Source organism: Eptesicus fuscus, chromosome 22 (assembly GCF_027574615.1).
Source record: "Eptesicus fuscus isolate TK198812 chromosome 22, DD_ASM_mEF_20220401, whole genome shotgun sequence".
NCBI lineage: Eukaryota > Metazoa > Chordata > Mammalia > Chiroptera > Vespertilionidae > Eptesicus > Eptesicus fuscus.
Genome location: NC_072494.1, coordinates 10,551,846 through 10,568,949, shown reverse-complemented (window position 1 = coordinate 10,568,949; position 17,104 = coordinate 10,551,846). Strand labels below are relative to the sequence as shown.

Here is a 17,104-nt window from a genome sequence, read left to right as displayed (position 1 = left end):
TTTAAAGAATTTTAGGCTTTGCAGTCCATACAGTTTCTATAGCAACTACTTAATTATGCTGTTGTAGCACAAAAGCAGCCCTTGAAAATACATAAACAATGAACATGCCTGTTCCAATTAAACTTTACTTTTAAAAAATAAAGGCAGAATTTGGCCCGCAGGTTGACCCAGACAAAGTGATTGTATACATGTGATTCAAGTAGGGATATTCAAGTCCTTTTATACATATTATTATAAATGATAGGAGACAGAAGGCCTCTCTCATTTTGCAATCTCAAACTCTAAGAAATATATAATCCTGGAGCTGATGGAGGCTAACTCTCTCCCAAAATGGAGAAACTAAGTAATGTGAGAAAGAGACAGATACATATTATTGACAATAACATCTACAGACTTGGATTCAGCAAAGCTCGAAGCTCTCAGAGCCATTAAGCTAATAAATATTTTTATATCAATAAGGTTGAACTTTCTTACAACTCAGAAGTCTAAGCAACACAATAACAAAGTATTTATTTATATACCAATTGAATTATTTAATAGTAGACTGTAGTATATCAAAAATCTGTTCATTTAACAGTACACTATTCATGAAAACATTTCTCAATTTGCTTTTTGCAGCCAGCCTTATTCTTCACCAAAAGTAGACAAGGACATTACAAGGGAACTAAAAACCAATATAAAACACAAATGCAAAATTACTGAACTAAAAATTAGCAATATATGAGGACATAATGATCAAATGCAATTTAACCCAAAAATATAAGATTAATTTAACATTCAAAAACCAATCAATATAATTCACTATGTTAACAGAATAAAAAGAAAACCATCCTCCAATAATCTTTATAGGTGTAGACAAAGCATCTGACATAATTAAACACCCACTCACGATAAAGACTGTCAATGAACTATAACTACAAGGAAACATCCTCAATGTAATAAAGGGCATTGTCAAAAAAACTATTTCTAACAACATATTTAATGCTAAAAGACTAAATGCTTAACCCCTAAAATTGAGAAAAAAATCAAGTATGTCCACTCTCACTACTTCTTTTCAAAAATGTACTAGCAGTCCTAGAGAGTGCAGTAAGGAGAAGAAAAAGAATTAAAGACATAAAAAGCAAAAAGGAAAAAGATAAAAGTTTCTCTAGTCACAAAGGACATGACTCTGTACAAGGAAAATTCTAAGCAATCTTTTAAAAAGCCACTAGAACTAATAAATTACTTCAGGAAAATAACAGGATAAAAGTTTAGCAAACTAAACTAAAATATATTCCTATGTAATGAACAACAGAAATAGAAATTTTAAAACAACTCCATTTTATAATAGCATCAAAACACATGACATACTTGGGAATAAATATAATAGAATATGTGCAATAACTATATACTGAGAATTACAAAATATTGCTGAGAAAAATTAAAGAAAACCTAAAAAAGTGGAAAGATATGGAAGACTATTGTTAAGATGACAATTTTTCCAAATTCATTTACAGATCAATAAAATCCCAATAAAAATGCAGCAACCTTTTACTTTCACAGAAAAGTTAATTATAGAAAGGCAAAGGACCTAGAATGGCCAAAACAATTTATATAAAGAATAAAATTGGAGGATTTATCTGATTTAAAAACCTACTATAAATCAATCAACACAGTGTCATATTGGCATTAAGGATAACTATATAGATTAATGGAATAGATATGAGTCCAGAAAGAGACTCAACACCTACTGATTTTGTCAACTGATTTTGAACAAAAGCATCAAGATAATTCAATCAGAAAAGAATAATCCTTCCAACAACTGGAACAACTAGAAAGCCCTAAGTGAAAAAAATAATGTAAGACCTTTACTTCTCATAATAAAAAAAATTAACTCACAGTATAACACAGACTGAAATGTGGGAGACTAAAACTAAAACTAAAACATGTGCCCACACAAGACTTGCACACAAATGTTCATAGCAACTTTATTCATAACAGCCAAAAACTGAAACAAATGTTGAGCAAATGTTCAACAGGTGAATGAATATAACCATGGTATATCCATAAAAAGAAATACCACTAAGAAAAAATTACCTTTAGTGCATCTGCACAGATAAATCTCAAAAACATTATGCTGAGCAAAAGTCCAGCAACAAAATATCACAGACTTTATTATTACATTTGAGTGAAACTCTAGAAAAGGCAAATCTAATCTATAATTACTAAAAGCAGATTAGTGGTTGCCTGGGCCAAAGGAATCAGGTGGACTGACCTGAGAGGACAAAAGAAAACTGTTCTGAGATTACGGAGTTTATGTTAACAATGTGATTTACGGTAGAGGCCTTGGACCACCTGGTATTAGCCTGACCTCTGGAGGAGCTGGAGAACGAAGCTCAGCCAAGCCTACATAACAAACCTCCAATGAAAGCCCTGGACACCAAGGCTCGGGTGAACTTCCCTGGTTGGCAGCACTTCATGCACACTGCCACACATCACTGCTGGGAGAACCAAGCACTGTCTACATCACTCCAGTGGGAAAGGACAACTAGAAGCTTGCACCTGGTCTCTCCTGGACTCTGTCCTATGGGCCTTTTCTATTACTAACTTTAGTTTTATTGTAATAAACTGAAGCAACAAATACAACAGCTTTGCTGAGTCCTGTGCGTACTTCTAGCAAATCAATGAACCTTTGGGTGGTCTTAACATACAGCTATCTATCTGAATTATTATGTACATGAGAAAGTATTTCAATAAAATCTAATGACATCTAAAAAAAGCAGGTCACCCATCTTACAAAATCAACAACTACCTATCAATGTCTCCCAAACACTGTCCAAAGAAAGTGCCTTAATAGTCTGGGCATAAGACAAAACATCAAAGGTGAGGTAAAATCAGAGTAAAGTTCTATTTTGATTCCATCAAGGTCATCTTATAATAATTCATAAGGTCAAGCTTAAAGTACCTGCTAAATCATTCATATTCATTACTAAAATATATCCATATAGATATTTGAGTATTTGAATTAAATTTATTATCTTATTTTATGATAAACAGTATCTTTGGAATATTGTTGATGCGATTACCCCAGACAAAATCTACATAGGCAGTACAACTGCAAACTCCACCCGAAATTAGCCAAAGTTTTAATTTACCAAGTTCATTTGAAATATTCACTAAATTACACACCCACACACACACACTATGGTATTCTCTTTATCTCCAAGTCATTCCTAAAATAACAAACTGAAAGACTTCTGTGACTAAATAAGTATAAAGAATTCTGAGGTCAATCCCTCCCCATTCTTCAGTCCATTGAGACTCTTCGGAAGGAATGTGTTCTTAATATGTTATCTAGTTATGGGGTATCATGGCACATTCCCTAAAAGATGACAGATATGCCCAGTGGGCATGGCTCAGTGGCTGAGCGTCAACCTGAACAAGGAAGTCACCGCTCAATTCTGGTCGGGGCACATGCTTGGGTTGCCAACTCAATCCCTGGTGTGGGGTATGCAGGAGGCAGTGGATCAATGGTTCTCTCTCATCATTGATGTTTCTATCTCTTTCTCCCTCTCCCTTCCTCTCTGAAATCAATAAAAATATAATTTTAAAAAAGATGACAGTTATAAAGCTAACTCTTCAGAAGCATGTTTATGAGGAGATATGCATAGTATACAGCAGAGTCCCTTATAACTTAACACTAAAGAGATTTCTTATTCAATAATAACTTATTTATAAATCTATTCTACATTATTTATAAAATGCTGACTATCAAAAGATCTCTGAACACAGGGAGAAGGATGTAACCATCCAAACAATATTATAGCAAAATTTCAAGTGACCAATACTTAGATTATAACACATATTAAAAGGGAGTTCTAGCCCTTACTGTCAACTTGGAAAATGAACTACAACTATGACCCAAAAACAAACAAGACCAAAGCATAAATGGTATGCATATATATGTGTGTGTGTATGTCTCCAGTCAAATATATGTATCTATAACCACTTCATATCATAAATCTCAGCTTACTATTACCTCTTTAATTTTTTCCCTTTTCGTTCTTATGTCATTATCTTCTGGATCTCCACCATTTATTCCTGAAAGGTTTGGTATAGGGACTGGTGGTAGTGGCTTTTTCTCTTTCATCTTCATTTCTAGGACTACCTTATTTTTCTCTGTCTGAATTTCTGCTCGTATTTCCTCTCTCGACTTTTTTAATTTTTCTTTTGCTTCTTCCAGGGCCTTCTCATGATCGGCTCGAATTTTATTCCTCAAACGTTCCTCTTCTTCCCTGTAAGAGGAGGAGAAAAAAAGACTGCTTAGAATGTTCCTTAAAACCTCTAAGCTTTAAACATGAAACTTAAAGTTTCCTCCACCAAACCCAGACAATTGATTCCTACTCCTACCATTGAAAGGCAGCAATGATCTATGAGAGACTCATATTTATCTGCCCAAAGAACAGGATAAATATAACTTGGTATGAGCTCTGGATGCCAAAGAGCTAACACTTTACACAATGGAGGAAGAGGGAACCTAGAAAGAAAGTTACAATTTCAGGGCCAATGAAAACAGAGAAAACAGCAATCAGTAACTTGTAAGTAGACACATTAAAAAAAAAAAAAAAAGGAGGGAGGGGAAGAGGGAGAAAGGAGGAGAAACATACCAGTGAAAAACTAGCGGAGAGAGAGAAAATTAAAAAAATAAAGAACTCAGTATCAAGATGGACAAAAATATAAACAGGGTCAAGGAAAGAGATAAGCAGAAAAATAAGATGATGGAATTTTTTTCATTTTGTTATATAGTACATCATACTCTTCTACAACTTTTGCATTTTGGAAATAACATGGAGCTTACAGCACAACAGTTCCCAACTGGTGTGGGCATGACTACTTAAAAGTCTCTTGAGCCTTTGTTAAAAATACAGATTCCAATTCAACAGGTCTGTGTGACACCCATGAATTTATATTATTAAGGGGAGGGAGCAGTACTGGCCCATTTTAAACCACTGCACAGAAAGTGCTAAAATGTACAGTCTAAGAAGACTATATCTACATTTCTAAATAGCACAGCACAAGTCAGAACTTCATCAATGTAATACAACTTAGGGTTCTTTGCAGTTTACTTAACATTTCTTAAGATGTTAATATGTAATCTCCTATCTAAATTCAGAAATTCACCAGTATATTAGTAGTAGAATCCCTTCTCTTCCTATAGAAGTCAAATGGCTCTGGGTACTTTATCTTTCTATTGTCTAACAGCAAGGCAAGGATGGCCCTGTGATCTACACCTAGGAAATCAGACGCTCTGGCTGAAACTACAGATCTGGAGTAAGTGGCATAAAGGAACAATAACTCAATTTTAGAAGTCACTCAGAAAGCAGAGGAATCTAGTGACCAGAGGCAGCGAAGCCATAACCAGCACTCAGTGAAAATGAACTACAACTATAACCCAAAAACAAACAAGACCAAAGTAAAATAGCATAAATGGTGTGCATATATGTGTGTGCACTGACAATGGTACATTAACTGTTCCTTAACTTCACTATGGTTCTGCATACCTGCCTTCCTTTAATGCCTGAATATCTTCTAAACCTAGTTCTCCAGATCTTATGTCAATTCTGAAAGCCAACCAATATCCTTCCAATAAATACCTATTTTACATGCATTACAGCTGGTTTCTACTATATGTATCCAAGATTCCTCTCCTTCAAGTCAATGCGCTAAAAACAAGAGAGTCATACAGCACCAGTGAGTAAACCAAAATTCTCAACTCTAATTCCGCTCTTCCATACTCTACTTTATGATGCCGGGACTTAGACTCAGCAAATTACCTCTGTCTCTTTTTGTCAGCTTGTTTCCTATTAGTTCAACCCATAGGTTTGATTCCTATTAGAATCAAACCTATGAACACATGAAAAAATGTTATACAGCGGAAATGGCATTACAAATCTATGGGAAAGGACACACTCTTCAATAAGGAGCACAGGAACAAGTGGACACTAGTATAGAAAAATATAAATTCAATCCTAACCTCATCATACACAAAAATCAAAACCAAGCTGTGAAAAACAAAACTTTAAAACTACCAAAATTTAAGATAAGACTATAACTTCAGGGTAGAAAAGCATTCCCTAAGCAAAATCCAAAAAGCAATCCTATATAATAAAAAAGTAATATGCAAATTGACCCTCACACCCCTGCAAAAGATGGCCACTACAAGATGGCCAGCAGGGGTGGGTAGTTGTAGGCGATCAGGCCAGCAGGGGAGGGCAGTTAGGGGTGACCAGGCCAGCAGGGGAGGGCAGTTGAGGGCGACCAGGCCAGCAGGGGAGGGCAGTTGGGGGCAACCGGGCCTGCAGGGAAGGGAGGGCAGTTGGGGGGGGGATCAGGCCTGCATGGGAGGGCAGTTAGGGGCGACCAGGCCGGCAGGGGAAGGCAGCTGTGGGGGGACCAGACCTGCAAGGGAGGGCAGTTGGGGGTGACCAGGCTGGTAGGGGAGGGCAATTAGGGGCGACCAGGCTGTCAGGGGAGGGCAGTTAGGGGGCGACCAGGCCTGCAGGGGAGAGGAGTTAGGGGCGACCAGGCTGGCTGGGGAGGGCAGTTGGGGGTTACCGGGCTGGTAGGGGAGGGCAATTGAGGGTGACCAGGCTGGCAGGGGAGGGCAGTTGGGGGCAATCGGGCCGGCAGGGGAGCAGTTAGGCATTGATCAGGCTAGCAGGGGAGTGGTTAGGGGGTGATCAGGCTGGCAAGCAGGCGAGAGGTTGGGAGTCAGCAGTCCCGGATTGTGAGAGGGATGTCCGACTGCTGATTTAGGCCCAATCCCACAGGGCCTAAACCGGCAGTCGGACATCCCCCGAGGGGTCCCAGATTGGAGAGGGTGCAGGCTGGGCTGAGGGGCACCCCCCCCCCGCCCCAGTGCACAAATTTCGTGCACTGGGCCTCTAGTAATACCATAAAGGAAAATATTGACACTTTCAATTTTATTAAAATGTGACACTTCTGTAAAACTAAAGATACCATAAACAAAGTATAAAAATAAGACACCCATTGCAAGAAGATACATGTAATGCATCTACCTAAGAATTCATCAGGATGTATAAATAATTCCTACAAATGAATTTCATAAAGGAGAATAAGCCGTAAGAAAAAAAGGCAAAAAAAAAAAAATGTGAGTGAACAAAGGCTAGGAAACCCAAATAACTAATAAATATGTTTTAAAAAATATTCCACCTCACTCAGTAATGAGAGTAATAAAAACTAAAATTGGCATCAGATTGGTAAAGATTTTTTAAATACACAATACCTTGGTTTGCAAAGATGCAGGTGTACAAACTGGTACAACTACCGTACAGACTAATTGAGCAACAAAATTTAGAGTCAATAATGCACATACTTTACAACTTAATAGTTTTATTACTAAGCTTTTACCCTGGAGGAAAAACTCAGCGGGGGGTGGGGGGGGCGCACAAGAATACATGTACAAGAATGTTTTTGTAGCAAAAATATGGACTTAACATAAATATTTATTAACAGGGGAATGTAGAAATAATTTGAAGTTTAAGCATGTATACCTAAAGTAGATAATTGAACCACAGCCCAATATATTAACATACATAAATCCTTAAAAAAGTTGAGCAAAAAAAAAACAAACAACTTGCAGAATTATATACATGTTTAAGAACATACAAAACAATATATATATTTATATGTAATTTATATCAATATATATATGCTGTAGAAACATAAAACCATGTAATGTCAAACTCTGAGGTTTACCTCAAGAAAGGTAATCTTCAGCTGAAATTTTCAGATTTGAAGTAGTTAATATGACATTAATATTATCTATTAAGACTTTTATGTATGCTTATAACTTTTTAATAAAACAAGAATGGTATAGAAAATATATACTAGATACCAGAACATACTATTATATAATTATGAAATTAAAATAGCATGGTGCTTTTAGGAATAGCCAGAAAAATCCATGGGGGGGGGGGGGCGGTTTAAAAAAGAAAAGAACTCTGCACATATAGTGATATATTATCATTTAGTTAACTAATCCCCTGTTGACAGACATTTGGATCATTTACAATATGTCATGTTTTGGCTTCAGGGAACATTCTTGTACATTACTTTGTGCACTGATGTGAAGATTTACCAAGAATAAGTTCTTATAAGAACTGCTGGATCAAAGAATATGTACTTTAAATGAGCTAATATTACTAAATTGTTCTTCACAAGAATTCTATTAATTTAGACTTACACCAACAGTCTAAGCACAGGATGAACCAGCTGTTCACTGCTCACCACACCCTAGGTATTACCAATCTTTCTAAGTACAGAGAAAAAAATCTAGGTCATGAAAAAGAAAATGTTTTATAATGGCATCACAAATTAACGGAAAAATAATTCGCATTTACTATAATATACATAACAGATATACACCAAAAGATACAAACTTCATATCCGATACCACCTTACTGCCAAGTATTGAAGGGGTAATGTATGCACACATTACTTTATAAACTTAACAAACATAACCATATAGCTACACAGAAATAGTTTTAGATACATAAATACATAGAATTGAGCCAGATCTCAATTTAGCACAATGATTAGCGTATTTTTTTCAGATGCCAGGGTCTAGTTCCTCATGGAAAAAAAAGCTGCAGGAGCACTGCACCTTACATCCAGATGGCCTAGTTCACATGCCAGAAATGCGTAAGTTAATGGCATAAATGCTTATGGGGGGGGGGGGGGGGAGGAGGAAAGATAAAACAGTAAGTTATCTGAACTCTTGAAAAATACCATGACCTAAATGCAGGCACCAGAGCCTCACCTAGGTAAGAAGAACCCCTAGAATCTGACTCCAAAGATAATAATATATGCTTTAAGAATGATGTTGAGATTTGAATCTAAGATTTAAATGTTTCAGTCATGTCTGAGTCAAAATTAATCATCTACATTATTCTCCAATAATCCCCAATACTTCATATAATGCTTAGCACATAATAACTACTCAAAACATTTGCTGAATAAATATGACCAATATTCTTTAAATGATAACAGCAATATCACTAAGGAGACATCAAGAAACAGAGGTTGATTTTATAGACAGGTAAATGTCAAAAATATAAAAAGAAAACAGCACACATATTCTTTGTAGTCTCCAGAATACTTCATATCTTTTTTTTAAAAAATGATATAACTTGTCTCTAAAGTTCTTGTTAAGATATGAAGAACAAAAGAGAACACTGTCAAAGACATCTCTCAACGTTAACGTTTGGAAATTACAGTCTTAAATCAAAGAAAATGTCACAAGGTCTGAGGCCTGAATTACTAAAGGACTCTTGTTTTTCACAAAATCTATCCTACTATCCTATAGTCTTAGATAAATTAAGAGATGTAATTGTTAACCAGGCTCAAAAGTGACACCTGGAAATACTTCTGTAAATACACCTATTACCTTCAGGCTCGTATATAAAATGTTCAATAAAGTTTACTTTTAAATTCGTATATGTTCAATAAAGTTTTTCTTTTAAACTTATGAAAAACAAGAATGTATATAACATTTCACTCATTTACTTTTTAAATTGGTACAGATTTCATTATATAATCATATGCAGTATTCTCCCCTTATCGGCTGAAGATACATTCCAAGACCCCCAGAGGGTGCCTAAAACCATGAATAGTGCCAAATCCTATACACATTGTTTTTCTCTATACACACATACTTTTTCACTTAAAGAAAGCATGTTATGGCTTTTCTTTGGCATATCCGAATTGTCAGTATCACTACTCTTTTGCTTTGGGGCTATTATTATGTAAAACAAGAGTGACTTGAACACAAACATTGCAATACCAGGACAGCGGATCTGATAACTGAGAGGGCTACTAAATGACTACAGGTAGTGTATACAGTGTGGACTCACTGGACAAAGGGATGATTCACTTTCCAGGAGGGACAGAGCAAGAAGGAATGGGATTTCATCATGCTACTCAGAAGACACACAATTTAAAACTTATGAATTGTTTATTTCTGAAATTTCCCATTTAATATTTTCTGACCATGGGTGACTTCAGGTAACTGAAACCACAAAAAGCAGAACCATGGAAAAAAAAGGGGGGTGGGGTGGGGTGGTGGAGTCTACTGTAATAAATAAATTCTAGCCATTTATAAAATGATTTTTTAAATCTTAATTTTTTTTCAAATTCACATAGAGCAAAGGCAAAATAAAAGAAATAAATACAAAAGAGTACAGAAGTCAAAAATGATGGCAAAAGTTCCAAATTAATTTAATTACAAAATAATGGCATGAAACAATTTTAGAAGTAACTACTCCATAAGGTTCAGCCAAAAGTCAAAGAACCAGCAAGCAAATAATAAATTAAGAAGATTGAGAAAAGGAAAAAACCCCTCTCATTACAACAGTGCGTTTTCCCAACTGAACCTACGCTTTCTCAAAAACTTTATGCTTGATAAAAAGTTAAAATAACGTCAGCCGAAAACAACTCAAGCATATGATTCTTATCACACACTGAAAAACTATTGTAAGAAAAGAAGGGAAAGATTTAGCAAGCTAAAAAAAAAAAAATGTAGGTTTGAGAAAAGTAAATACTTTCTCAAACTCTTCTTTTGATACAAATTACATAAATGATTTAAAGAGATTGTAACTAAAGCTCCCATTTTATCCCAATTTGGCCAAACTCTCCCAAGAGGTGACTTCAGATTTGGTTATCTGAAAGAAAGTGAACCCTTTAATTGATCACCTTATAATAGTTACCTGACACATTCCACCTCTCAACTAAATATATACCAGGGTAAAATTAAATTTTAAAACATAGCCAGATCTAGTCTACATGACTCTCAAAGCGAAACGACAAGATTCAATGGCATCTTTACCTTAACTGATTCCACATAGAGTACCCAAAGGCATCCCCTGAAAATAACAACAATCAGGATATTTTTGCATGTTAAGAAATGATGCCAGGCCAACGTGGCCCAGTAGTTGAGTGTCGACCTATGAACCAGGAGGTCACAGTTCGATCTCCCATCAGGGCACATGCTGGGGTTGCAGGCTGGAACCTCAGCAGGAGGCAACCTCTGATCAATGATTCTCTTTCATCATGGTTGTTTCTCTCTCCCTCTCCCTTCTTTCAAATCAATATATTCATACATACACACACACACACACACACACACATATTAAATAACAGGTATATTCTGCCCATCTCTGTCTTCCTAAAAAGCTAAGATTTACTACCAAGTTTTAATTACAAAGTCAGAGAACGAGAGCCCTTTAGGAGAGGACAAACCCACAGAAGCTGTCAGAATTCAGTATCTATTTCACCGGGTGGCACAATGGCTGAATGCAACACCTTCTTAATAAATGAAGACACAACCTATGTCGGGATTTCTTTAGGTTATCTCTGGACACACAGGTTTCTCCTGTATAAAACGAAGGAGCTGGACTTTAAATCGGGCTCTAGGAGCCCTTCCAGTCCATGGTTCCACTGAACCAGTTGTGAAATAACAAGTCTCACAACTCAGGGAAAATGACATTTGACTGAAAAAAAGGAAAAGCGCACACACGACAGATCCGATGCAGTAAATCCCATCTTGCCCTGCCAACTGTTAGCACCACAACTTCTGAAATAAACAAACCTGTGTCTGGGTTCATCGGGTCCGTGAATCAGGAAGACTCCAGGGTTTTTGGCCCCTTTGTTGGCATTTACGTGAGGAATGAGCACATCCTCCAAACCCAGATCGAAGCGTTTGTGCTTGGAAGAGTCCGGAAGGAAGAAGAATGCCCCAAAACACAGGGTGATGAAGGCACTTAGGATGAGGAGGAGGATGAACTTCTCGGAAAGTCTCAAGGTAGCTCTGTGATGCGGGAAGGAAGGCGGCCCCAAGTTCAGGGGCGGGATCCTCCGTCCAGACAGGGGCAGCAGGGCCGGGGCGGTCATCGTTCACGCTCTTGGACAAAAGATCTCATCAAGTTCTCATCTGATGTCGAGTGCACGATACATGGAACCACCTTCAAAATCTTGGCCAAAAAAAAAAAAAAACACGGGGAAATTCAAAATGCTCTCCTCGTCAAGGATCGCTGTGCTTTTTCAATAGGGCACCTCTTCACGCCTGCCCAGAAACATTCAGGAACATGCGTGGCCCCCCCAAATTCACCAGCGGACGTCCTGTGGTCGCTCCTTGGCCATGGGTGCCCAGGACCTCGTCGGGGTTCCCACCAGCGTCCTCCTCATGCCTCGGGGTGGATCAGGCGGGCAACGCCGCAGCAAGGATGCAAGGTGGGTTCGTCCATGCCGGCGCCCGGCGATGCTCCAACGGGGTCTCCCGCCCCCAAAGGCAGCCAGGCCGGACCCGAGGAGTTAGAAAAGGGTGCCCTTCACCTCCTCGGGCGCGTCGGTCCCGGAGTCTCTCACCGTCGGCGGTGGAAAAATCAGGGTCTCCTCGGAAGTCGGCCAACAGGGAGGGCGGTCTCCCACCTCGCCGGGCGGAGAGGCGGCGGGTCTCGGACGCCCGCGCCTCCCGACGCGGCCCCAGCTCCGCGGAGAGCTCGACGCTGCCCACCGGCCGGCCGGCGCGAAGGGCATCCGCGTCCCGAGCCCCAGCGCCCTCCCGGCCGCCGCCGCGTAGCCGCTGTCGCTACCGCGCGGCTCTGTCAGGAGCGGAACTTCCTCCTCGGGCGGCCACTGAGGAGCCCGGGCGTGTGCGCGGGGAGGGAGCGCGGGCCGCCCCGCCGGCTCCTCCTCCTCCTCCACCTCTTCCTCCTCCTCCCGGCGGCCGGGGGAGTTAACCCGGGCGCCTGCCCCCCGAGCGAGGCCGCCGCTGCCCGCGCCGCGCCCGGACGCGCAGACCGAGCCCCCGCGGCTCCGCGGCGGGAGGAGAAGCCGAGCCGCGGCCCCTCGCTCCGAGAGCGCGGGGCCGGCGCCTGCTCATTCCTCGCTCGGCTCCGAGGCGGCGGCGACCCCGAGCGCGCGGGAGCAGCGGCGCCTCGGGCGGGGGAGGTCGGCCCGGCCGCCGCGAGGGCCTCCTCCGCGCCGCCTCGGGTCCTCGCAGCGGCTCGCTCGGAGGCGGCGGCGGGAGGGGCGGTGCGTCCACGCGGGGCGGCGCGGCGAGCGGGCCCGGGTCCCCGCCGCCTCGGGCCGGAGAGCGCCGCACCGCCGGGGCCCGCACCCGTTGGGCACACGCGGGAGAGGGGCCGGGCGGGGGGCGGCGGGCACGCACTGGCCTCACTGCCCCGACTCGCGAGTGGGCGTCCCCGGGCGGCGAGTGCGAGGTGCGCGCGCACGCTCCCGGCCCGCCCCGCCCGCCCGCCGGCCGCGCTCCGGCCTCGCGCCGCTGCGGCGCCCGCGCCCGCGCCCCCGGAAGCTCCCTGCCGCCGCCGTGTGGACCCGCGAGGGAAGCCGGCCGCCCGCCCGCCGGCGCTTCTCCGGTAACTTCGCCGGTGCCGAGCGCGCGGCCATCGGGGTGGGGAATGGCCCCGGCGCTTGGGCGAGGGAGAGGAGGCTGGGTCGCGGGGGGTTCGCCGCAGTTGAGTGTCACTGGCGTGAAGGGTTCCGGCGGCTCAGGTCTCCCTTTCACGAGTCCTCTTGCCCTGGTTACCGACCAGGGGCTCCTAGGGCCCAACGAGAAGGTCTCAAACTTCCTCCACGCGGCCCGCGTGCGCGTAGCAGGGCACCCGAGGCCTCCGTATTGAGCACCAGCCCTTGTGCCAGGCTCTGTGTTAAAAATAAAATGGCCACCTTGCCCTTTCCATTAGGCTTCCTTTCCGAGGAATCTAGGACCGCAGCCTTCCCCTGGCCCAGTGTCTGGAAGACACCTCTGGTCATCTTCACAGCCCTCACCACCGCCCCTCCCATGGGAGAAATACGAAGTGTTAATGAGGAGGTGCCAGAAGCCCCGAAGACAACAGTGCTGTTTAAAATCAGGCTGCAGAGCTGTCCGAGTGGATTCTGTTATCCATAGTATTGAGTAAAAATATATACACTATATATATATATATATATATATATATATATATATATATATATATGCAATATATATATTCTTGCTTCCAGATTGTGTTTTATTCTGATATTAAATTGTCATCCTCTCTACAGGCCCTTACTGATGACTGGGAATTAGAGAGGAGGCCCTTAAATGGCAGCGAGGGGAAAAGTCAGCCGTAGGTTGAAAAACAAGCAAAATAGCCTCATGTTCATTGGCACAATTCGAAGTGCATTCCAGGCTGCACTGTTTCCAGAAGCTCGGCATATCTACCTACCTACCATATGACAAAAGAAGCCATTGTCATGGACCCTGCTTCACCAAATCAAAGACATCCATCCACGTGTTAAAGGGCCAGCGCTGATGCTCACCCAGTCAGGCTGGCAGTAAAGAGTGCCCAGCCCTAAGTGAGATTTCTGCTGGCACTTGGGAAGCGGCTGTAAGAAACTTCTGCCTTCCCAGCGTGCCTTTCTACAACGTGTCAATTTTATGAGTAGGCTTCTAATGCCGAGCCTCTCTGAAAACAAACACTTTGGTTTCCTACCTTCGAGGTCATTATTTTCCACAAAAAGAACAGGGAAAGTAAATATTGACCTCTGGATAAAATAGCAAGTTATGTGAGTCTTGAAAAGTAAATACTATCCAGGTTGACACCAAATCATTAACCAGGGAGATAGCTGAAACCTGCCATCACCTAGCTGACAACTGTGACTTAAGCAGGTTCAACCTATTAGCCAGAGAAGAAGGCTTATTTGTACCCCTTCCATTTTCTTGCCCTTGCCTGTTTTGCCAAATTCATTTTTCCTTCAGGAGAGTAAAAACATCCTTGTTTAAGTTGGGGGTTACTGCAAGAAGTCCAAACGCAGTCTGCAATTCTAAAGCCATTGACGATGGTATCAATTACTTTATTATAATCCTACACCAGCATCGCATCAAAGGGTATGGTGTGTGCGTGTGTATATATTATCTTCTAGAGACTAAGTCTGTCTGAAATGAGTTTTAAAATAATCAGTACTGTTTTGTGTGTGTTTTTTTAAAAGAAGTTGCTAATATGATTTATGAGCATATAAAAATATGCATATAAAAAACCAAAAGGGAATACTTGAAAAATACTATAGCTGTTATATTAAGATGTTGGTATTACCTATGATTCCCGCCCCCTGGTGCTGTTTGTGTTACTTTTATAATTAAATAAATAAATTATTTTAATGAAACTGGTACTTGAGAAAGTTAAGATCAGATTTCAAATAGGTGGACTCAGTTTTATCAAGGTGAACGCATGAATGGGTCCATCTGAGGGTAACCAACAGAAAGCAGGGAGTACATGAAATAAATCAATAAGTATATATGCAACCGGGAGAGATCTCATTCTAGAGCAGGGAGAGATCTCATTCTAGAGCAGGGGTCCTCAAACTTCTTAAACAGGGGGCCAGTTCACTGTCCCTTAGACCGTTGGAGGGCCGGACTATCCTACCTAATAATAGAGTAATATGCAAATTTACCGTACCTTCGCTACACCCACAAGCCACGCCCACCAGGAAACCATTGCAGGGACGCTGGGGTTCGGCCGAGCCCAAGGCCGGGAAAGCCTCGGACGGAGGCTTTCCCGGCCTTGGGCACCAGCGGGGAGCCTGCACAGATCGAAGGCAACCACCAGGGTCGGCTCCTGCGATCCTTAGCAGGGAGGCTGGGTGCAGCGGAGCCCAAGGCCACCGCCCGGGGCCAAGCCCCGACCCTGAAAGAAGGCAGAAGGCGGTGGCCACAGCCAAGGCCTGGGTCCCTGGTGCCGGCAGAAAACTGGTGCAGGCAGCCAGGTGGATGAAGGTCTATTGCACGAATCTTCGTGCAAACGGGCTGCTAGTAGTTTTAAAAAAACTATGAACAAATTCCTATGCACACTGCACATATCTTATTTTGAAGTAAAAAAACAAAACGGCAAAAACACCCGCATGTGGCCCGCGGGCCGTAGTTTGAGGACGCCTGTTCTAGAGGGTTTAAAGACAATTTGTCATCTTCCGAGAGTGGTTATGCTTTGATCAAAGGCATGGACAACATTCCAAAGTGGCCACAAAGCGGTGATTTCCCTTTTACAAATCTATACAAATTAAATAGCATTTTAGGAAAGCAAAAGTATTAAATTCCTAACCAAGCAACATTTACCCCCTACATATTTCAGTTTTATAGGACCATTCCTGAGATTCACTTATGTATTACAATATAAAAATTACTTGTATTTGTTCAATCCTATGTTTACTTTTCCATTGTTGAAACAATTTTAACACCCAGTACACACACACACACATTTCTTCTAGCTCTGTGTTAATGAAACTAGATTCATGGGCTAGAGGGGAAAAGATACAGTTGAAAAATAGAGTCTTTTGATGTATTTATATAACCTGTTCCTTCTTACTATCAACTAGTTCCCAATATATCCAAGGAAGATGTTAGAGAAGAAACTACCAGACATGACCATGTGTAGAGAAATGTAGGAAATGTAAAAAACATATAGGGGAAAAAGTGACCAGACTTTAGCCTTGCTCTTTCTGTGTTCTTCCATGCAGCGATTTTCAACCTGTGTGCTGCAAGAATTTTTAAAACAAGCGATGTCCAACTATTTAGTCAGGGGCACTGACCTCTTTTCCCCCAGATTTTCAAATACAGAAATGACAACAGCCCTGGCCAGTGGACTGGGCGTGTTCCCATGCACGGAGGGATTGCAGGCTTAATCCCCTATAGAGAGAGCAATTGACTTCTTGGGCAGCCGGGGGAGATCTAAAATGGAAAGGGCTGGACAGAGGTGACAGCAGAGGTATGTCAAACCTTGCAGCCCCTACACATATCTTCAAAATCGGATGCTCATGTCATCTTTATAGAGAGCAATCTGATGCCAAAGGAGGTGAAGCATTCTTTTTTTTTTTAATATATATTTTATTGATTTTTTACAGAGAGGAAGGGAGAGGGATAGAGAGTTAGAAACATCGATGAGAGAGAAACATCGATCAGCTGCCTCCTGCACACCCCCTACTGGGGATGTGCCCGCAACCAAGGTACATGCCCTTGACCGGAATCGAACCTGGGACCCTTCAGTCCACAGGCCAACACTCTATCCACTGA

General features: G+C 41.8%; 2 protein-coding genes across 3 annotated transcripts in view; one reads left to right on the top strand and one right to left on the bottom strand.

Annotated features, from left to right (window-relative positions):
* MAN1A2 (mannosidase alpha class 1A member 2) overlaps positions 1-12,783 on the bottom strand; it is a 60,754-nt gene extending 47,971 nt beyond the window's left edge. The window contains exons 1-2 of one of the 2 annotated variants that reach the window (XM_008147227.3): positions 11,648-12,783; positions 4,019-4,274 (exon numbers count right to left, since the gene is read on the bottom strand). In XM_008147227.3, coding sequence (XP_008145449.1) covers positions 4,019-4,274; positions 11,648-11,949 — 558 coding nt within the window. In that variant the 5' untranslated portion in view covers positions 11,950-12,783. The remainder of the gene's footprint in view (positions 1-4,018; positions 4,275-11,647) is intronic. The other variant, XM_028154165.2, reaches the window with a different exon arrangement.
* Positions 12,282-13,999, top strand: LOC114233627 (serine/arginine repetitive matrix protein 1-like). The gene is made up of 3 exons (XM_054712248.1): positions 12,282-12,633; positions 12,723-13,436; positions 13,764-13,999. The coding sequence occupies exons 1-3, from the start codon at positions 12,282-12,284 to the stop codon at positions 13,967-13,969; spliced, it is 1,272 nt and encodes a 423-aa protein (XP_054568223.1). The 3' UTR covers positions 13,970-13,999.
* The last annotated feature ends 3,105 nt before the right edge of the window (positions 14,000-17,104 follow it).

What these genes read in the sequence shown, in the direction of transcription:
- LOC114233627 (XM_054712248.1), top strand. Translation starts at nt 12,282, where the DNA reads ATGCAAGGTGGGTTCGTCCATGCCGGCGCCCGGCGATGCTCCAACGGG. An exon ending in GCCCTCCCGGCCGCCGCCGC is followed by an intron (nt 12,634 to 12,722) that starts GTAGCCGCTGTC and finishes GTGCGCGGGGAG; the next exon opens with GGAGCGCGGGCCGCCCCGCC. An exon ending in CGCCCGCCGGCGCTTCTCCG is followed by an intron (nt 13,437 to 13,763) that starts GTAACTTCGCCG and finishes CCTTTCCATTAG; the next exon opens with GCTTCCTTTCCGAGGAATCT.